Below are 22429 nucleotides of genomic sequence, written 5' to 3' on the forward strand. Positions count from 1 at the left end.
GAGTAGGCTTGGCTTCACAAACGAGCGCTGGGGACATTGGGCTGTCGCAGCGAGTCACGCACGCACGCACGAGCGCTAGGCATTTTCTTGGGTTTTTGAACGGCCGGGCGGTCGCCGCAATCTTGGCCAATCTCCTTAAGATGGTATACTTGGCTCGACGAACGTGCGAATCGCTGGGCGGTCGTCGCGAGACATGCGCACGCGCGCGGTAGGCATTTTCTTCGTTTTTTTTATGCGTAAGCCAGGAAGTACGATTTGCAAAACAGCTTCGCTGTTAAAATGAGGCCATTGTTTTTACCTGTGTATCAATGTCTCCTGTATGCTAACAATGTTAATAGTTTCGAGCGCATGTTTGCACACACTTATGTGTATACACTATTTGTATATATGGTTTTTGGGACATGAGTTACGTTTACGTCGCACAAATCAATTACTGTGTAGAGTTTGTCATTATACCTGTAACTCTTGCCTGTATTTTACTGCACTGTTTGCTCATTATTTGTGGGCGTATCTCGTGAACAATATTAATGGGTACATGACTGTTTATGTGCCTTTATGCCTATAAGTAAATAAAATGATTTTTGAACCCCATCCTGTAACGGTCTCTCCGGCCAACAGTATGTGTAAATGAAATAAACATAAATAGTAGCGATAGAAGTTGTAGTAGTAGTAGTAGTAGTAGTAGTAGTAGTAGTAGTAGTAGTAGTAGTAGTAGTAGTAGTAGTAGTAGTAGTAGTAGTAGTAGTAGTTGTAGCAGCAGTAGTAGTAGTACAAATATTTCTGCTGTGGTTGCTGTTTTCATGCGCGAAGCTGATCACTCAGGCACGATGAAGGCGTCTTCACTTTTCTGACCGTACGCTTCGAAACAAATGAAACTAAAGCGTGAGTACTTCAGCTCTTGGTCCAGCCGCATTTTATGCGCAACATTTTCGTGCTTCGTTTTCTACCTATAGATCTGCTGAAGTTTCAAACTGATGTTCGTGTGGTTATTGAAAATACACTGCTTTATTCAATACTCCGCCAAAATGAACGTGTTTTTGTGTCTATTCTGCTTATAACCTCTTTCCGAAACCTCTTTCTATGAACCTCTTTCCTATCTTGCGTTTTGCACCGTCGTTTGAGAAAGAGGTTCATGGCCGCACTTGGTTTCGGGGTATATGCACACGCATCTGAAATCGCTTCGGAACCGGGAGCAAGTGGGCTGGTCGGTTCATATTAAAAATGCGAGAAACAGCGCGAAAGAAGGGGACGTGTACTAGAAGACAAACACGTGGCACTGACTAACAACCAAGTTTTATGGCTTGCATGCGGCTTATATACACATCTACAAAGCAATGGGAAGGGAAAAGGAAATTACAGATGGCATGAAAATGCACGCGAATTCACTCGAAGCATGCAAATTCACTAATATCGAATGTCGGTGGCTACCTAGCTGCGCAGTGTCGCCAGTGTAAGTGCAAACCAGAATTTGATCAGGGTCATATCATTCGAAAATATGCAAACAAAAGCACACGTGAAATCTTTGAAGCCTTTTGCATTAGTTAGAGGGGCGATAAATGTGCAAGCAAACCGTGTGTGCTACTGTTGGAAAAGGAAACCATGTATCTTTCAAATGAATAACTGTACCTTACTTATCGATGACCATGTGCCAAGAACTTATGTGCATTTCATGCCATCTGTAATTTTCTTTTCCCTTTCCATTACTTTGTAGCTGTGTATATAAGCCGCCTGCAAGCAATCAAACTTGCTTGTTAGTCAGCGCCGCGTCTTTGTCTCCTACTCTACGTCGTCTCCTTTCGCGCTGTTTCTCACATTTTTAATCGCTTCGGCTTTATCGTCTTTATTTCATTTCGAACTCCATGGAAGTTGTAGAGTACCTGGGAACCGATGGTGTGAAGGTTTGGGATGCTTTTAGTATCGATGTTGTTGATCTGTACGATTACATCTGTACGACTCCAGCTAGAAAGTGTAAAGGCGTGCATCCTCGAAGAAAATGATGAAGCGACCTTTCGTAATGCCAGTGGGATATTAGTCGAATGTTTTCTGGAGTTGCTGGCACTCTATCTGAAGTCCACTCTGGTGGGATGGGGTGACTAAGTAGTGTGCGTACAGAAAGCAGGCAATCGCTTTGGGTATCGTGTTGTCCCAATTCTTTCTAATACCTTTCTAAGCAAAATTGACAAAACTATTGACAATGATCTGGCTTACATCAGTCTAAAGTTGTTTAGGTATGTAGAAGAATACCTCATTTTAGGAAAAGAAGCCCAAGTTTGTAGCGCGCTTGCAGATGTCATGAATACCTTCAAGAAAAAAGGTTTGGACCTTCAATACACGTTTGAAGTACCTAATCGACGTGAGATCCAGTTTTTGGATATATTAATTACGTTTCTGCCAATCCACACTTACTCTATGTGCGATCCAAGGTGTGCCAAGGAGTTGCTAATCTACTAATTACCCCATTTTAAGCTGGTCAAGAACGGTGTCGCCTTTTCATGCGTAAAATCGGCGTTAAAGTAATCCTGCGAGCTTTTTGTAGAACGGAGTGTCGCCTTCCAGCTAGACAGGTTAAGAGCATCCGGGCACCCAGATAAATCTGTTGGTTTCGCTTGTGAAAAGAATCGCCGAGAGATTAACAAGGCTGGAAGGGCGGCTCGAGGCAGGGAAAAAAGGAGTAGGATTGGAGACCTATAAGATAGAGGTCATTCCATACCTACATGGTGTATCACACCGCCTGACGAAAGTGGCTTTACGATATAGCGCGCTCGTTGTCTTTTCAAACCGAAACAATGGTCGTCAGCTCTTTTCGACGATTACTACGAATGGCCGCCGGTCCCAGAAGAAGCCTCCTTCGTCATCTTTAAGACCGGTGCACTTGTCTAAAAAAGGGTTGCCCGCCGCGGAGGCTCAGTGACTAAGGCGGTGGGCAGCTGAGCCACGGGTTTGATTCCTCGTCGCAGCGACCTTTTCTGATGGAGGCTTAAAAACAAACGCCCATGTGTTGTAGGTTTTGGCGCACGTTAAAGATGCTCAGGTGGTCACACTTAAACCATACCTCTCCACTACGACGTGCCGCATTGCCTGTGTAGCGTCGGCGCGTTAAACCCCTTGAACCCCACAACCAAGTGTTATACACTGTGATTCGGTTCGAAACAAAAAAAGCTTGTGGGATATCATGGGCGGCGACATGATTGATTCTTTTTTATTTTTTTGCATTGTCAGGTCAAGTGCACGGTTACCATATTTCCCATGCAACAAAAAATGTGGCAATGTCCCGCTCTTTATCCGAACGGCCTATTCTCGAAAGCGGTCATTTGTATATCGGACGGTTTGGCCGATATAAACTTTGCCAAAAGGCAATAGTATGTGGCCAGCTCGTACAAAAATTTTGCAAACTCCCAGAGCTATGAAACAAGTAGGATTGTTAACTCTTTCTCGTTTTTGAGAGTTCACACCTAGAAGTGGCCGGTTGAGGCATCTGGCTCTACTCATTTCAAGCGGAAAGGTTGAAAGAACATTTCGCTTATCTGCTCCTTCTCCTCTTTATAGGCTGAGAGTGATAAATGGAAAGGAGTGCGTTTCCATCAGTGAGAAATAAGCAGAATAAAGTCCCGGTTTCGGAGAACGGATATTTAGAAAGTATAAATTCCGGAAAGCACCGAAGTTTTGCTAAAATTAAACTCCGAAAAACAACCTCCGAATTTTGCCGAAAATAAACTCCGAGAACCAGGAGCTCTAGCCATAAGATACACTCGGCAGGGCATGCAATTATGATGATGATATGTGGAGTTTATTGGCGCAAGGCCAGCTAAGGGCAAAGAGAGCCAAAGAAAAGTGATTTCATGACAGCAACGTGAAAGTGATGATGATGGTTGGCGTTTAATGCCGCAAGGCCAACGAGTGCAAAGAGCGCCAGAGAAGTAGTTATTTATTGAAGAGAAGTGATTACCGCAAACGGTAGTTATAAAACGTGTAAACCGGACATAGTAAGATCAATTAAAGACAATGGTGATGGCTGATGTATTGGGCCAGATTTGATTATGCGTGATAGGAAATGAGGTTTAAAAACTTAATGTCTGACAAATACTAAAAACGCGTTTCACGGAAATCATGGAATCGTCACCCAGAAACAACGATGGATGTAGCGGAATATGTTGTCTGTAGAGTTCCCTGAAGTGTTTGTGTCGTGTGGTGCGAAGTGCCTTGCATTGTATGAGTATGTGGACCACGGATAGGCCTTCCCCACACCTGCTACACAGGGGTCTTGGAGATCACGTGAGCAGGTGCGAGTGCGTTACATGTGTATGGCCTATCTGTAATCTAGCTAAGGTAACTTCAATGTGCCTGTTGTGTGAGTCAGTAGTGTATTGTCCCAAGTGTGGTTTTATTACGTGTAGTTTGTTGTCTGTCTGTTCCCTCCAGTCTGCTTGCCAAGTTTTACGGAGTTGCTGTCTTATCTGTGGCTTGAGGTCTGTGTAAGGTAGTGTTGTTAAGTTTACTGTGTTTCGGAGTGCAGCATTGGCATTCATTTCATCCAGCAGTTCATTTCCCCCGATGCCAGAGTGGGCTGGCACCCAACACACAGTCACCTCAAGGTTTGAAGAATACGCCAGCATAATTGATTTCAATACTAGGTTAACTACGTGGTTTTTCGATGAGTTTCCAGATGACAATGCACGGACGACGCTTAGCGAATCTGTGTAGATGACGGATTTAGGAATATGATGTTCAACTATCTGACTTACAACCAGAAAAATGCCATATGCTTCTGCCGTAAGAATACTTTTATTAACATTCATGGTTCTGCATGCTTCAAAATTGGGTCCATGCGCAGCACAAGACACCGCAGTGAACGTTTTAGATGCATCACTGAAAAACTCTGCAGCCCTGTATTTATCCTGCAGATACATTAAATTCTGCAAAATCCCACTTCTTGGTGTCTTGTTCTTATTGTATTGTATAAAAGACAGATCACATGACACAGGAAGGAGATGACATGGTGCTACAAGATTAGTGTGAGATGATTTGAATGTATCTAAGAAGGAGACTTCATGAATAGTCACGTCGTACCTCACTCTGTGCGAGAAGGGAACAGAAATTGATGGGCGGTTTAAAAAGAGTTTAGTTGTAGAGCTATAATTAAAAACCGCTTTAAAAGGATGGTTATTAATTGATGAGATTTTGGAATCATATAGAAGATCAATATAAATTCGCTGGTAGGCTAAGCACCATTTGTCGCACTCAGCATAAAGTCTGTGGACAGGACTGGTACGGAATGCCCCACAAGACAGGCGAAGCCCCAAGTGAAGCACTGGGTCGAGCATTTTGATTGCTGTTTTTGTGGCTGACCCATACACAACACTTCCGTAGTCCAACCGTGACCCCACCAGCGCGGCATAAAGTCGAAGCAAAAGTTGTTTGTCTGCACCGTATGATTGGTGAGATAAGACTTTCAGAATATTCATTGTTTTGAGGAATTTTTGTTTGAGTCGTTTTATGTGAGGGATGAATGGGAGTTTCTCGTCAAACACCACACCCAAAAATACTTGTGTTCTTTTTTTACTGGAATTGAATCACCAAAGAGTTTTACGTCGGGATCGTGCAGGATGCCCCGCCTTTTTGAGAATACAACGCAGGTACTTTTAGAAGGGTTAAGTATAAATCCAATTTCATCTGCCCAGCGGGAAAGTTTGTTTACCCCAAGCTGGACCTGACATTCACAAATGGATATGTGACATGATTTGAAAGATATTTGAACGTCATCTACATACATCAAGCAGGATATGGTTGGCGGCAGTGCCTTTCGAAGAGAGTTCATCTTAACTATAAACAAGGTGCAGCTCAATACGCCACCTTGATGCCCGCCATTCTCAACGTTTGAAAGTGGCGAACCGACTCTGACACAAAATGCTCGTTCAGACAGATAACTGGAAAGAGTATTCAGCATGTTACCTGTTACACCATAGGATTTTAGGTCTGCAAGAATGTCATAACGCCTTGCCGTATCATAAGCTTTCTCTATATCAAAAAATATGGTCATGCAGTACTGTTTGTGTACAAAGGCATCCTAATGTAAGATTCCAGTGTAACTAATTGATCGTTTGTGGATCGCCCTGCCCGGAAGCCTGCCTGGCAGCTCTCGAGAAGACCATTGTTCTCAAGAAAGTAGACGAGCGTACGGTTTATCATCTTCTCGAGCAGCTTGCACAGGCAGCTTGTCAAAGCAATGGGTGGGTAACTGGCAGGAGCGGAAGGGTCCTTCCTTTCTTTCAGGAAAGCCATTACTATGGCCTCCCTCCAAGAGCGAGGAATGTGCCCTGAAAGCCATATGTTATTGTATAGATGCAGAAGTGTTTCAAGGGTGTCCGAGTGTAGGTGTTGTATCATGGTGTATGTGATTTTGTCTGCACCTGGCGCTGAAGGCTTACATGTGGTAAGGACTGCCTTCAGCTCATGAATTCGAAAAGGAGAATTGTAAGAAGTGTGCGACTTGTTGTTATCCCGCAGTGACTTCTTTTCTACAGATGTTTTGTGTTTCATGAAAGTGTTTGTGTAGTGTGCTGAGCTGGACACGTGTTGGAAGTGTTGTGCGAGTGTGTTAGCCTGGTCTTGTGTGTCCCCTGTTGTACAGACCAGGGGCAGGCTGTATGTCTGTCGTCCATTGAGTTTGCGTATACGTGTCCATACTTTTTGTGGGTCTGTGAAGGAGTTAATTGATGTTATGAATGTATGCGACTCTCTCGTTTTGCCTAATGGCGCACACGTTTTCCGAACGCCTTGGCCCGTTTAAACAAAATAAGGTTACCTGACGTGGGGAACCGACGCAGGATACCCTACGCCTTGTTCGGGGCCTCTCACACTCGCCCTCATTGCACCACGGCCTCCTCTGGTTGCGCGGGGCACCAGAGGCGGTGGGCATGGACTTTTCAGAGGCGTCGAGGATGTGCGCCGTGAGGAATAGGGTAGCTTCTTCAACGTGTAGGTGTCCAATGGATGTGTGGTGTAGTTTGGATGTGTCTGTAATGTATTCCAGTTAGCTTTTGCTTCATTGAACCTGTTTTGGGAAGATGCACTGCATGGGCCTTTACCTATATATGTTAGTGAGGTGGGAAAGTGGTCACTGCCATATGGGTCAGTGCCCACACCTTACTCGAGAAGAAGAAAGACAACTGCGGAGCCAATCGCCAAGTCAAGATGCGAGTATGTGTTGTGTCCTATGTTATGGTATGTAGGCTGTTTATTGTTGAAAAGGCATGGTCCTGAAGATGTAAGGAATTTCTCTATCAGGCGACCTCGGGCATCCGTGCGAGATGAACCCCAAAGAGCGTTGTGAGCTATAAGGTCGCCTGTGAGGATATATGGTTCGGGCAGCTGGTCGACCAGCGCATCGAAGTCAGAGCTTGAAAGTGCAACATAAGGAGCAATGTATATGAAGCATACCGTTATCAACCAATTAAATATTGTTCAAATTGCCACAGCCTCAAGGACAGAGTTCAGAGTGACAGGGTGGCATGCTAAGGATTTCCGGGCGATTATGGCCACACCCCCAGAAGAGTGCGTGCAGCCATCCCCCTGTCCTTTCTGTATACCAGGTAACTGTTCAAGAAATTTGTGTGTTAAGATTTCAAATGTGTTTCCTGAACACACATTGCACTTGGTTGATTGGCATGCAGTATTTCGTATACATCGTCAAAATTACTCACAAGGCCTCTGCAGTTCCATTGAACAATATTTTCTCTTCCCATTATTAAGTGTTAGAGCTACTGGAGTGTGAATATGTAGGGTCTTTCGGGGGATGGACTCTTGGAAGGGGTTTTCTGACCTTCTCTACTGACCTGGACGTCGCAGCCCATTCCTTCCGCTGCGATCGAAGCCAGAAGGGCTCGACGTCTATGTCGTCATCTGAAGGCAAGGGGGTGCCGAGCGGACTGGGCCCCCTTGACTTGGTAGCCTTTCGGGTGTTCTTTGCCTGCGCCGCGGGCGGGGCAGGCGGTGGAGCTTGGATGGGCGCTGCTGTGGGCCCTCCTGTCTCCAGCTCTATTCTCTGAGGTGTCCCTAGGGCCGGTGGAGAGGAAACAGTGAGAGCGGCAGAGCTGCCAGCGGCGATCAGAGTCGCCACATTCGCTGGAGTCGCCACACTGGGCGATCCCTGACACTGCTGGACTACTGAAGGCAGTCTGGCAAGAGATGGGGCCCCAGCAGCCTCTACAGGTGTTGTAAAGGCAGCAGGTGGCTGCTCAGCTGGGGGCTGGGACAGCAACACATCAGCAACAAGGCTGCACTGTGTCGCTGTGCTGACCAAACGCCACCCCAGTTCCCGGCGGGCAGCGTCTGCATAAGATGTGGCCGAAAGCAGCTTGTGCTTTTGGCGCGCTTCAGCAGGTGATGTTTTCTGTTACTTTCATTTGTAGAATATCTTTTTCTGCATTGCATTTTGGGCAGGTTCTCGAATAAGCAGCGTGTGGGCCACTGCAATTTGGACATTTCACTGTGCTGTTTTGAGAGTCATCCGACGGATGGTCAGTGTCTGAGCATTTAGGAGAAGTCAGCTTTCCTCGACATGATAGTGTTCCATGGCCGTATCGTTGGGATTTAAAGCATCGCCTGGGATTAGGAACATATGGTCGTACATTGCAGCTTAGGAAGCCCACTTTGACCTTTTCGGGTGGGGTTGTGAAATCAAATGTTAGGACAAGATGCTTTGTTGGGATTTCTTCATTTGCTCTACCGATTACAATCTGTTTGACAGAAGTTACTCCTTGAGGATGAAGTGCCTGAAGCAGTTCTACCTTTGTCTCAGACTGTAATTCTTTTTCTAAGATTACACCTTGAGAGGAGTTGATGGTTCTATGTGGAGTCACAGTAACGGACAGGTCAGCCAACGTGGTCTGTTTCAGGAGCTTTTCGCTTTGATTTTTCCTTTTTACTTGAACAAGTAGGTTACCGGATGAATGCTTCTTAGCATCATAGTCTGAGCCGACAACAGACTCAATGCGTTTGGCCAAAAGAATGGCTGACTTCTTGCCAACAGGATGTCCCCTGTGGAATCAACTACAAGATGTTTATAGAAATGTTCTGCCTTCTCTTTCGCTAGTACTTTGGTGCAGCCTCTTTTGGGAGGCCGATTGCTGGAGGGGGGGGGGGTTGAGAAAATTTCATACAGCATGTATAAAAGTAGGGAGACGGGGGTCTTTCTGCTTTGACGTTACCCTGGTAGTCAAAGAGGTCCCAGAGCTGCCTGCCTGGTACAGGGAGCCTGGTACAGGCAGGGAGCCCATCGGCAGAAGCTTGACCAAGGCTCCGACGGCCAGCGTTTACGGCTTTTACCCTTCACCTTTAAACACCTCGCCACGGTTGGGCACAGAATATGTATGGGAGCTCGGGGTCCGCGGTGTCGCTTCTCACCTTCACTTGAATACTCAATGTGCTCCGTGCGGCGAGGGCCTGCAATTAGAAACGCTCTCCATTTTTTCATAGTCAATACCGGGTTGCTGAGCCCGAGGTTTCAAAAAGAAAACCGAAGGCCAGAGTTTCAGTGATGCTGATTCCAAACTGAATAAAGTCTGTTACAGCAAGCTAAAGTACGTGCTCCCAGTTAGAACACTGTCGAAAAGAGGCGCCAATGTAATGTACCGGCGCTGCCAGGAATACCTCGAACAAAGAGCGGGAGGGAGGCTAAGCGTGCACAGACGAAGATTTACATTTCAAGCGAGGGCTGCAACATGCTGTAGATCAGTGTGAAATAAGGGAAGCTGCCACAAAAAGTTCCGTTAGTGAACCGCACTATACCAGGACTCGGAAATGTCTGGAATTCAAACATTGACAACCGTGCTGTTAAGTACAAGTAAAATTTTAAAACAAGGCCATGGTGCCGTCGGAAGTCTAAAGTGCGCCTTCCGTGTGTTTTTCCACGCCACGTATGACGGGTGGTTGGCATCTTTTCAGGTATCAACATATCGTAATCTCAAGTTTTAAGTTACTGGTTTGTATATTGCTGAAATACTATACATCATTGTTATGCTAGTAAAATGAGGATGCACAGGGTATTGCCAGTGTACAGCCAAGGGCAGTATTTAGCGTCGTATAACCAGCGTGTTCCTACTGTTCGCGCTATATTTCTGAAAAAAAGTGAAGAAAAGATTCCGAAGGATGATGTGACATGTAAGAGGTGACATAAAAACATTGCTAGTAGGCTATACGACTTTTAAAAAGTGATTTGATTCGTTGTGGTTCTTAACGCGACGAAGCTATAGTAGGGCAATGAGGCACGCCGTAGTGGAAGTCTCGAAGTTAGTTTGATCAGCAGGGGTTCTTTAACGAGCGTTCTGTTTTCGCTTCAATCAGTACAGCATCTAGCGTGGCTGGGGTCGAACCCGCGTTTCCCGGCTAAGTAGCACAATGCCTTATCCACTGAGCCCCAGCGGGGGAACTTGTTTTAAAGAAACCGCCACCACTGCTCTAAGAGATAGCGCACCTATTTACGTGAAGAAACATCCTCCACATTCATAAAGGTCTACCGATGTAGAGCCAGAATTGCAGTATCCACTTTCATCGCATCAAAAATCGCAACTTTAGCCCGTTTAAGGCAAAACGTTCTCTGTATTGCAAAACACTGTCAGCATCTGAGAATATTTATTGTTTCTAGCGTCCAAAAACTACATCCCAGAAATCTTCTACGCTGCCAAGTATAACACCCAGAATAGAGCTACGTTTTCGGCCGGTCCTTGCTTGGTTTCCAGAGCTTGGCGTCTCCTGGGCGGCTGCACAGGCGATGGCTGCGAATGATGAGATAAAGTGTCAGTGAAAGCTGGCAATAAAAAATTCAAATGATATCCTAAAATGTACAGCCTCAGAAGAATAAACATCCAAATTTGCACCACAGTACCGTCGTTTTAGGGATATATTGATTCAGGATTGGGAAGACCGAAGCGGACTCCACTTTTGTTTTAGTTGTGTCAACCATTGCAGAGTAATTCCCCGTAACCTGGCAGTCGCTAAACCCACATAAAAGTTCGAAAAGCGGAGTTTAGAGTTACGCACAAATCTAGAATTTGTGGGCATGTCACTGAAACAAGAGCTAGTGCTAGTAACGAAAGCTCCACCGCGCAGGGGCGCTTTCGTAGTAGAGGTCAATTAATTCGCAGGAAAAACAAATTTTTAATATTGTGGAAGAAACAACTTCGTGATGCTCGCCTTTTTCGTGCTTGCATCTGGTCCCAGAAAAAAACGTTCTCGACATGCTCGATGAATCGAATGGATTGTTGGTCGCCACCGCGTGAAGGAGCAACATATTTCTCATTTGAGCCGTTATAGGCACTTCTGGAAGTTCCTCATCGTCCACATGATCAGATGCGCCGCCCACAGGTACCTAACTATGTAAGCACCAGACAGCCTTCCGGCAACAGTCCCCTTGGCTTCGTACAGCGCATACTCCGCGTAAAGTTGGTGTTCCTGAGCGCGTTCGGCGGGTACTCGGTGCGAATCTTCCTAACGAGACCTTATCAGCTGCATGTAGGAGATTTTACCTTGCATTGCCTCTGTCAGCATTTCGAGATATCCGCCTACCCCTGAAAAATGTTTCTAGGTAAAAGGGGACATGCATAGCACCTGTGGAGGGTAAATACACGGCAAGAAAAAGTTTCGACTTAAGCGATATTGGAATATATTCCAGTTACGGTAAACGAGGGACTACTGCATATGCATTTCACGCCATCCTCATATACGGCATGACGATAAAGGTAACTCTAGATTTTTTTGCGGCCTTTCTGCAACACCGAACTGTTGTCATGTGTACAGAGTGTTAATCATATAATCAAGTGGTGGCTTGACCGCCCGAACAATGCAGAAACCGGTTCGTATTTAACCCCGGTGTCTTCTTTGGGTTTTCAACAGATCAAAACGGATGCTCACCCGTCGTGGTGGCTCAGCGGCTAAGGCGTTGCGCTGCTGTGTGCAAGGACACAGGCGAGATTCTAGCCTTGAGGGATAGGTTTTTGATAGAAGAGGATATCCAAAACGCCCGTGTAGTGTGATGTCGTCACACGTTAAAGATGCCGAAATGGTCAAAATAATTGGGAGCCCTCCACTACGGTGCACCTCGTAGCCCATGTGTAGCTTCGGAGTGCCAAACTTCGTAATCAATCAATCAGAATGATCAAAAACACAAGGATTCGTTACAATAACGCGGACATTGCCGCAGGATCACCTCATCAGTTACCACATAATGGTTCCCTGGCATTATGAATGGAATAGGGAGCACCATTGCGATCTCCATGCTTAGGTGTTGCGAGCAACGCAGGTCTTCAAAGAGGTCAGTGGTAGAATACAGAAGGGGATATTCTTCTCAGTAAAAAATGAGCACGCAGTTAGGGCTAGTGACACGGCCTTGTCCCTTGGACTAGCCGGTCTATCAATCTCCTCAATAGTGACGGAGGCACAGAGGAGAAAGAGCGATGAATTGGCAACTCCTCTTCCTAGTGGAGGAGAAGAAGCGATGAATTGGTAACTCCTCTTCCTAGTGGATACAACGGGGTGCGATCCCGCTGGTATGACAAGCCAGAAGGAGTAAGATTGAGCTTCGAGCGTACTTGCGTATGAAGGCCCACACTGGTAGTCACTGTGTCTTATGTTCTAGCAATTTCTCTCCAACACGAATGAAATGTTACTTTTTTTGTCGTAGTGAGATAGAAAAGACACTACAAGCCACAACAACCTTGTTATTAGTAGGTCGGTTATTCATTGCAATTATTTAGATTGACTAGAAATTTAGAAGAACAGCGGGTGCGTTCTGTAAACCAGGTGCAATATGCGAGTTGTGTTTGTTCTGAAGAATTTACGTCGTAGTCTTGAATGCCAGGCGCCTCATGTTGGAAGAGACGCACCACATTCACGTCAAAATAAAAGCTTCAACGTTTTTGGGTCTTGAGTGAAGATAGTAAAGATAGTGAAGCAATTGGCCATGAGTCAGCTTGCTTTTCTGTAAATGTTGAAAAACGGTACTCTTCTGCCGGCGCTGCATAGTAACACCATCTTCACGCCATGACCCCCCCCCCCCCCACCCGCCCATCACGCATTTCTACGTTCCTCTGTCCCCACCCGCAATGAATGCTTTAAGGTTGCTCACTGTGAATCTTCCGTCTCGTCGTCATGTGCTTGCATGAAATCGATTGGGAACTTTTGTTGTTATGTTCGTGGAACGGGCCTTTGACAGATTCCGAGTGGGTTGAAATCACTCAAATAAATGTTATAAACGCGTAAAAACATTCCTTTTGCCTAAAAAAACAGCCCAATACAATATTTTGAACGAAACCTTAGAATTTACTCTATTGTGTTTCTAGAATATATATATATATTCTAGAATCTAGAACCTATTCTAGATCCCACCCGGCGGGCATTTTTTCACCACTTTCTTTTCGACTCAAAAAATTCTTCAGCTGTTCCTATGACCCCCCACAACCTCCCCTTTGCTTTCCGAGGTTTTCTTGACTGCCAACCCTTATTTTCTGTCTAATTTCGCGGAGCCCCTCATTTCCCATTTTATGATTCGCTATATCTGTATATATATATATATATATATATATATATATATATATATATATATATATATATATATATATATATATATATATATATATATATATATATAATCCAGGGAGCAGTAAAACTTTGAAGTTTTTGTTATCTTGTATATATATATTTAGATATATATATAGGGAATGAGAATACGAAATGCGGGGCTCGTTGAAATAAGACAGAAATAAGGGTTGGCAGTCAAGAAAAGCTCGGAAAGCAAAGGGGAGGATGTGGTAGGTCATTGAAACAGATAAAGAATTTGGAAAGAACGAAAGTTGAGAAAAAATGCCCGCCAGGTGGGATCCAAATCCACGACCTCCAGAATACCGGTCTGGTGCGAAAACCACTACGCTACCGGCGGGGCTATTTTTTCCCTCCACTATATGGGGTATTTATGTCAATGTAATTTTTTCCTGTGCTTGGGGGTAGTATCCAGCGCCACTCCGACTTTCTCGGGGTGAAGGGGACCTTCTTTTTAAACCCCGTTTCGTGACTCGAGTGTCTACGACATGTCGAGAGTGGTCGACCAGCATTGAACCCTCTTAAGCTCCCTATGGCACCAAGACTGCCAGAACAGAGGCCCTCGCTATGCATGTAGCGAATGAGAATAAGAAATGAGGGGCTCGTTGAAATAAGACAGAAATAAGGGTTGGCAGTCAGAAACACCACGGAAAGCAATGAAGAGGATGTGGTAGGTTATTGAAACAGATAATATATATATATATATATATATATATATATATATATATATATATATATATATATATATATATATATATATATAGATATAGTAAATAAGGGTTGGCAGTCAAGAAAATCTCGGAAAGCAAAGGGGAGGTTGTGGTTGGTGATAGAAAGAGATGAAGAATTTTTTAGTCGAAAAGAAAGTGGTGAAAAAATGCCCGCCGGGTGGGATCCGAACCCACGACATCCAGAATACCGGTCTGGTGCGATAACCACTACGCTACTGGCGGGGCTGTTTCCCCAGCACTTTCTCGGGTATTTATGTTAAGTAATTTTTGTTTCCTGTACTTGGGGGTGGTAGCCAGCGCCACTCGGACTACTCGGGGTGAAGGGGACCTTCTTTTTAATCGCGGGCCGTGACTCGAGTGTCTACGACATGTCGAGAGTGGTCGACCGGCATTGAACCCTCTTAAGCTCCCTTTGGCACCAGGACTGCCAGAACAGAGGCCCACGCTAAGTATGTAGCGAATCAGAAGATGGGAAAATGAGGGGCCCCGTGAAAATAAGACAGAAAATAAGGGTTGGCAGTCAAGAAAACCTCGGAAAGCAAAGGGGATGTTGTGGTTGGCCATGGAAAGAGATGAAGAATTTTTTCACCACTTTCTTTTCGACTAAAAAAATTCTTCATCTCTTTCTATGACAAACCACAAACTCCCCTTTGCTTTCCGAGGTTTTCTTGACTGCCAACCCTTATTTTCTGTCTTATTTTCATGGAGCCCCTCATTTCCCATTTTCTGATTCGCTACGTATATATATATATATATATATATATATATATATATATATATATATATATATATATTATATACATATATATTGAAAGGCGGTTTAATGGCTAACAAGCAGTAAAAGCGAGAGGCGGGAAGCAGCGCAGTCTGTTCCAGGTGAACCGGATAGGGGATCGCTGATCTGACCACAAGGACGCACAGAGATGATGCCAGCTTGATGCTTCCGGCACATACCCGAACAGAGATTGGACGATCGAGGTCCGTTAGTCCTTTCACTTCTCTTCATTACAATCACCCTCCGCCGAAGAGAGAGCCACCCTGGCGACCTACGGTGAGTGCAGCACAAGGGGATCGTAATAGGGCTTTAGGCGAGAGACGTGGACAGTTTCGCGGCCGCGACGGCGAAGGTCTTCCGTTGGCTTCAGTGGTTGTACAACGTAGTTAACGGGGGAGGAAGAATCGATGACACGGTAGGGGCCATGATATTTAGAAAGGAGCTTTGAGGAGAGACCAGGAGTGGCAGACGGTATCCACAGCCAAACGAGATCGCCAGCACTGTAAGAAGTCGATGAGTGCTCCTGGTCATGACGGTGCTTCTGTTGAGCTTGGTCGTTCGATGTAAACGAACGTGCGAGCAGGCGGCACTCTTCTGCATGGCGCGTTGCGTCGGAAAGGAGATGGCATTCGGACGGATCAGGGCTGTAGGGAAGGATGGTATCCATTGTACACGATGGCTCCCGTCCGTATAACAAAAAGAAAGGTGAAAAACCTGTAGTGGTCTGCACGGCCGTGTTGTAAGCGAACGTTACGAACGGTAGCACTGAGTCCCAGTTCGAATGGTCGGGCGCCACATACTTTGCGATCATGTCCCCAAGCGTGCGGTTGAATCTTTCTGCCAGTCCATTGGTTTGGGGATGGTAGGCGGATGTGGTGCGGTGCACAATTTTGCATTCTGCGAGGAGCGCTTCGATGGCCTGAGAGAGGAATACACGCCCCCTATCGCTTAGGAGTTCCCGTGGTGCACCGTGGCGTAGGACGCGGGAGTGCAGAATGAATGCACCAACCTCACGTGCCGTGGAAGCGGGAAGCGCTGCTGTTTCGGCATAGCGGGTTAGGTAATCTACTGCCACAATTATCCACCGGTTACCAGAAGAAGAGTATGGCAGTGGGCCGTAAAGATCAATGCCAACGCGCTCATATGGACGAACGGGGCACGGCAGGGGCTGCAGCGGGCCGGCTGGCTTGGGGACAGGCGACTTACGTCGTTGACAATCAGTACAGGCACGAACAAATCTTCGCACAAAGCTGTACATACCACGCCAGTAGTATCTTTGACGAAGTCGGGTATAGGTCTTCAAGAGTCCCGCGTGAGCACTCTGCGGATCATTGTGGTAAGCGGCACACACCTCCGCGCGGAGATTCCGTGGAACCACAAGGAGCCACTTGCGGCCGTCCGACATGTAGTTGCGGCGGTAGAGGAGGTTGTCGCGAATGGCAAAGTGAGCAGCCTGGCGACGCAGGGCCCTAGGCTGAGGAAGGGTCGACGGTGAAGACAGGAAGTTGACGATAGTAGCGATCCATGGATCTTCTTTCTGCTGGGAAGCCATGTCTGAGAGAGTCAGCGACGACAAGGTAGTGTCCGTTGTGCTGAGATGTGTCGTATCAGCGGACACCGGGGAGCGAGAGAGGGCGTCGGCGTCAGAATGCTTGCGGCCGGATCGATACATAACACGAATGTCGAATTCTTGTAGACGGAGGGCCCAACGAGCAAGAGACGACAGCCAGCACAATGCGTGGTGGTCAGTGACAACTGCAAAGGGGCGGCCATAAATATAGGGGCGGAATTTGGTGAGCGCCCACACTATGGCCAAACATTCCTTAATTTCGCTCGGCCTTGGTGAGAGTTCGACTTGCATACGCTACAACGTATTCGTCGTAGTTGGGCTTCCGTTGGGCAAGCACTGCACCGAGACCGACGCCACTGGCGTCAGTGTGCACCTCCGTAGGAGCTGCTGGGTCGTAATGCCGGAGGATAGGTGGTGAGATTAACAGGCGTCGCAAGGAAGAAAATGCTTCATCACAATCCGGGGACCACGCAGAAAGAGCGTTATCACCGTTCAGCAGTCTTGTTAGGGGGGAAACGATGGTAGCGAAATTTCTGACGAAGCGTCGGAAATAGGAACAGAGCCCGATGAAGCTCCGGAGGGTTTTCAAGGAAGTCGGCTTCGGAAAGTTGGCGACAGCACGTAGCTTATCGGGATCAGGCGACACACCATCTTTTGAAACAACGTGGCCTAGAATAGTCAACTTGCGCGCACCAAAACGACACTTCTTTAAGTTTAGTTGGAGGCCGGCAGCGGTGAGACACGCCAGGATCTGGTGGAGACGAGTTAGGTGTGTGTCAAAATCGGGAGAGAATACGACGACGTCATCTAAGTAACAAAGGCATATATGCCACTTGAGACCACGCAAGATGTTATCCATCATTCTCTCGAATGTGGCAGGTGCGTTACATAAGCCAAATGGCATGACGTTAAATTCATATAAACCGTCCGGGGTAACAAATGCGGTCTTGGGGCGGTCCGATTCCGCAACCGGCACTTGCCAGTAGCCCGAGCGCAAATCAAGGGACGAGAAGAATTCTGCACCGTGTAAACAATCGAGAGCGTCGTCGATGCGAGGGAGCGGATAAACGTCCTTGCGGGTAATTTTGTTTAGGCGGCGGTAGTCAACACAGAAGCGCAAAGACCCATCCTTTTTTGTCACGAGGACCACGGGCGACGACCATGGGCTTTGGGACGGCCGAATGACGCCGCGCTGTAGCATGTCATCCACGTGCTCACTAATAACACCACGTTCCGGCCCCGACACACGGTAGGGTCGTTGTCGCAAGGGAGCATGATCGCCTGTGTCGATGTGATGGGTGACTGTTGACGTTTTACCCAACGGAGCTTGTGCACAGTCAAAGGAAGAACGGAACTTGTTAAGAAGGGCGAGAAGCTGCGTGCGCTGTGTGGGATCCAAATCGGCGTCCAGGGACTTCTTGAACACGTCGGCGGACAGTGAAGCGTCGGTAGAAATGGACGAGTCCAGGGCAGTGAGCGAAAGCGCAGCGGGATCATCGCAAACGTCGAAGCGGCTGATGGAGCGCATAGCTTCAACATGGCCAATTGACTCTCCATGGAGCAGGCTGACAGAACAGTGGGTTTGATTGGAGATAAACATTCTCGTACGCCCACCTTGCACTGTAAGAACGGCGAATGGGAGTGGCAACTCCTTCCGGCGAACAAAAAGGTCGCCTGGTGTGAATAGGACAGGTCCATCGGGTACGGGCGCACTAGCAAGGTCAACCATTACGGAACTTAGCGGCGGGATATCGACGTCTTCGTTCACGGTAATCTTCCATTCACCAAACAAATGCTCAGACAGCGGCGGATCGTTCTGGGAAATAAGTTCAATCTCAGCCTTGGCACAGTCAATTACTGCGTTATGGCTTGACAAGAAGTCCCATCCAAGAATAACGTCATGGGAACATGAAGACAAAACAACGAATTCGATGGTGTAGACAGTGTCTTGGATCACTACTCGAGCAGTGCACGCAGCCAGTGGTGACACATGTTCAGCACTTGCAGTTCGAAGCGAAAGTTCCGACAGTGGCGTCATAACTTTTTTCAGATAGCGGCATAGTTTCACACTCATAACAGAAATCGCGGCACCAGTATCGACAAGAGCAAGAATAGGAACTCCTTCAACAACTACGTCGACGACATTTTTCGGCGATACACGAGGACTTTGACATTTTGCTACGTACGCAGTTCGTGCCTCCGGAACTCCGGGAATTAGTTTCCCGCGTCATGAGGCGCTGACTGACGACGCATAGGAGAGATGGAGCGGCGACGAGGAGAAGGCGATCGGTGACTCGCGAACGTCTCATGGTCGGATTGAAAGGATGGTGACGGCGGTCCCGCAGGTGCGCGACGGGGAGCTTGGCGGGAAACATACACTGGGCTATGAGATGCTTCAACCTGCTGCATTGCACGGCGACAGTAACGTGCTACATGTCCTGGGAGACGACAGGAAAAGCATATAGGTCGGTTGTCCTGAGTGCGCCACGGATTCGTCTGCTGTACAGCCAATGGCGCGGGACGGCGGAACTGGGAGACTGGCTGAGGAGTGAACGTCACAGGCGCTGGCATGTAGGGTCCAAACGAGGGGACAAAGGAGTGGACAAGTGGCGGGGCAGCCCTTGCCGCGCATTCGGCGTACGTCAACGGAGCGGTCACTGGCGGTGCTACGGTAGCCATGGTTGGAACAGTCAGCGGGGCAGCGGGTGTAGTTGACTGGTGTGCAGGTGATAGGGCTTCGGCGACCTGCTCCCTGACGGTGCGCTGAACAGCTTGAGGCCAACTTGGTGCAGGCTGCTCTACAAAAGGTACCAGCGAAAGTTGCCGAGCGACCTCTTCCCGGACGAAGTCCTTAATCCTCATCTCAAGCGATGCTTGTTCAGAACTGAAGGATAAACTTGACAGCTCTGCGCCCGTCCCGAGCGACTGTCGAACAAAACTCCTCTGCCGCCGCAGCTCATCATAGCTTTGGCAGAGCTTAATTATCTCAGCCACGGTCTTTGGGTCTTTGGACATCAACATCTGAAACGCGTCGTCTTCAATTCCTTTCAGTATGTGCCGAATCTTTTCTTGCTCAGACATATCCATGTTGATACGCCTGCAGAGATCCACAACGTCTTCGATATAACTTGTGAAATTCTCGCCGGGCTGCTGCGCGCGAACGCGAAGACACTGTTCAGCGTGCAGTTTCCGCACCTCTGGCCTGTCGAACGCCTCTGCGAAGAGGGTTTTGAATTCGCCCCACGTTTTGATGGTCCTGCCGTTGTTCCGAAACCAGACCTCAGCCACTTCCCTAAGGTAATACTCGACATTGCTCAACTTAGCTTGGTCATCCCACTTGTTGTAGACGCTCACTCGCTCGAAGGTGGACAACCAATCCTCGGCATCATAATTACCTTTGCCGGTGAAAAAGGGCGGGTCACGCTGACGGATGGTGCCGGCACAGATGACCGTTGGCACCGGCGATGGTGGCTGTTGGCCTACGTCGACGGGGTTGACGGGCATTGGTACGGTGCGGTTGCGAAGCTCCAGGTTGGTTCACCTCGTACCCAGCACCTCCACCACTTGAAAGGCGGTTTAATGGCTAACAAGCAGTAAAAGCGAGAGGCGGGAAGCAGCGCAGTCTGTTCCAGGTGAACCGGATAGGGGATCGCTGATCTGACCACAAGGACGCACAGAGATGATGCCAGCTTGATGCTTCCGGCACATACCCGAACAGGGATTGGACGATCGAGGTCCGTTAGTCCTTTCACTTCTCTTCATTACAATATATATATCTCACGAACTGCTGTTGAAAAAGTTTTTTTGGTACAGGTTATGCGAAAGGTGGAAACCAGTTCAACACGTTGGTTGCTGGGCAGCCTTAGCAATTCGTTTGCGTCACTGAAAGCAGTCTTGTCGAGACTCTAGGTAGGTATTGGGCGCGACGACTTATAGACCTTTCTAGCGGTTAAATATTTCGTAGCTGCGCACTCAGCGGTCGTGAAAAGCACATGTTTACGAGTGTAGGATATAATTTACGGCGCGATTGTTTTTTTTTCGTGCGCACTTTGTGATACTAGTTAGCTTCGATAAATTTGATAACTCTTATAATGGTGCCAGTAGCTGACACGAGAAATAAAATAGGCACCTGGAATATGACCGAAAGTAATTTTGCAACCTAAATGTACTTACCAGTAAAGAGTGCTGCCAACGCGAGGACAAAATATGCCGTACGCGGGCTCATGGGAACTGTCTGTAAATAGACAACTATAATATAAAAACACCGACTGCTAAGAATATTAAAAAAAACGAGATAAAATAATTTTGGATCAAAGTCAAGATGCGAATTTTTGGCGAAAGAACAAAGAAACAAATAACAAAGAAATCTTCGTTAACAATTTGTTAAAATAAATATTAGGCGAAGCATTTGATGATTTAATTGTTCTACGCTCCATACCGATCTTTATCGACTTGCAATGACAAACAATGGGTAGTTTGTACTCTGAACGAATTTTTACACACCAGTAGGGCTTCCCGCCCATTCATTTTCGTTGTGTCTGTCTCGAACAAATTTTGAGGTATCATTTTCGACAAGTCACTGTACCTGGAGCTAGTGGAACTCGTTTGGCAACCGTTGAATTTGTCGATTGCTAAACGAATTTTTTTTATAACGCTGCAGCTCTCAATCACTGCAGTTACGTGTAAAGTTTGAAGAAGCAAGACTAGGAACGTCGTGTGAAGTTCATATAAAGCGGCATGGGCGAATACGGACCACACCCACATACACTCATGCATGCTTTCGACACACCACGTTAGCATAAGTGTAAGCTTTTTCTGACACTTTTTATCGTAATAAAACGGCCCACAATTAACCTTAATTGCGTTAAACAGCTATTGCTACTCTTGGTTTTTTGAATTGCGGAAGAAATGCACAAATAGTGCATGATCTCATTTTTCTTCTAGTTAACATGAAAAGCCAGGTGTAAAACCTGAAAATCAAATTATGCATTGTAGCTTGGGTGCAAATCAAAAACGAATGGCTTTTAAGTAAGGTAAAGCACAATTACGCTGCCGGAAAGATATGAAGTACAAGTTTACCTTGTGCTTTGGCAGACCACCTCAAACTAACGCAGCAATTGTAACAAATGTTGCACGTCCCACAATGTTCTATCGTTTTTTGAGCGGAAATTGCTCGCCATAATAAAAGAGAACGTCGAGTGCGCAATACGCCTGGGGTAAGAGGTAGCCAATTTTTTACTTTATTTTTACTTAGAACAACGTGATCAGGATTGAGAATGCTGCTCAGCACCATGTGACCAGGGAAACTCCTGACAAGAGAACACAAGGAAAAATGTGCAAACACTGCACAAAAGAGTATTCCTAGGGTGTCGTATAAAATATATGAAATGGGTGAACTCACCATCTGAAATTTTCCGCGTATCAGCTGCGCATGCTATAACTCTGCACAATTGCAGCATAAAAAAACGGCAATGCGTTGTACAGGCAACGCGTTCGTTACAAAACTTGCAAACCACATGTGGCACCTGTGTTGCCTCGCGGCATGATGCACACACTCTGCAGCTTTTTTAAGCGGAAGTAGGGTCTTTGCGTGTGGCGTAACCACACCAGTGAACTACGAGCCTTAGTGGGCCCTCGGTGAAGTTCTTTTGCCCTTATGCAGCAAAATTGAAACATTGCTGTATTCGTAGACAGAATGATTTAGGGTTTGACGATGTGTGTGCGGGTGCGTGAGTGTGTGTGTGTGTGCGTGTGTGTGTGTGT

General features: G+C 46.8%; 1 protein-coding gene and 1 long non-coding RNA gene across 2 annotated transcripts; both read right to left on the minus strand.

Annotated features, from left to right (window-relative positions):
- Nucleotides 1-10644: 10644 nt before the first annotated feature.
- LOC144144817 (uncharacterized) lies at nucleotides 10645-21920 on the minus strand. Its single transcript, XR_013317342.1, has 3 exons — nucleotides 21746-21920; nucleotides 20840-20900; nucleotides 10645-10772 (listed from the first exon to the last, which is right to left on the minus strand). It is a non-coding gene; the product is annotated as an uncharacterized LOC144144817 (long non-coding RNA).
- On the minus strand, nucleotides 11559-20429 carry LOC144144772 (uncharacterized). Its single transcript, XM_077676283.1, has 3 exons — nucleotides 19450-20429; nucleotides 16448-16650; nucleotides 11559-11564 (listed from the first exon to the last, which is right to left on the minus strand). Exons 1-3 carry the CDS (start codon nucleotides 20168-20170, stop codon nucleotides 11559-11561), a joined length of 930 nt encoding a protein of 309 aa, XP_077532409.1. The 5' UTR covers nucleotides 20171-20429.
- Nucleotides 21921-22429: the final 509 nt, after the last annotated feature.

Source organism: Haemaphysalis longicornis, unplaced genomic scaffold (assembly GCF_048455015.1).
Source record: "Haemaphysalis longicornis isolate Haplotype H1 unplaced genomic scaffold, Haemaphysalis longicornis Haplotype H1 scaffold_7, whole genome shotgun sequence".
NCBI lineage: Eukaryota > Metazoa > Arthropoda > Arachnida > Ixodida > Ixodidae > Haemaphysalis > Haemaphysalis longicornis.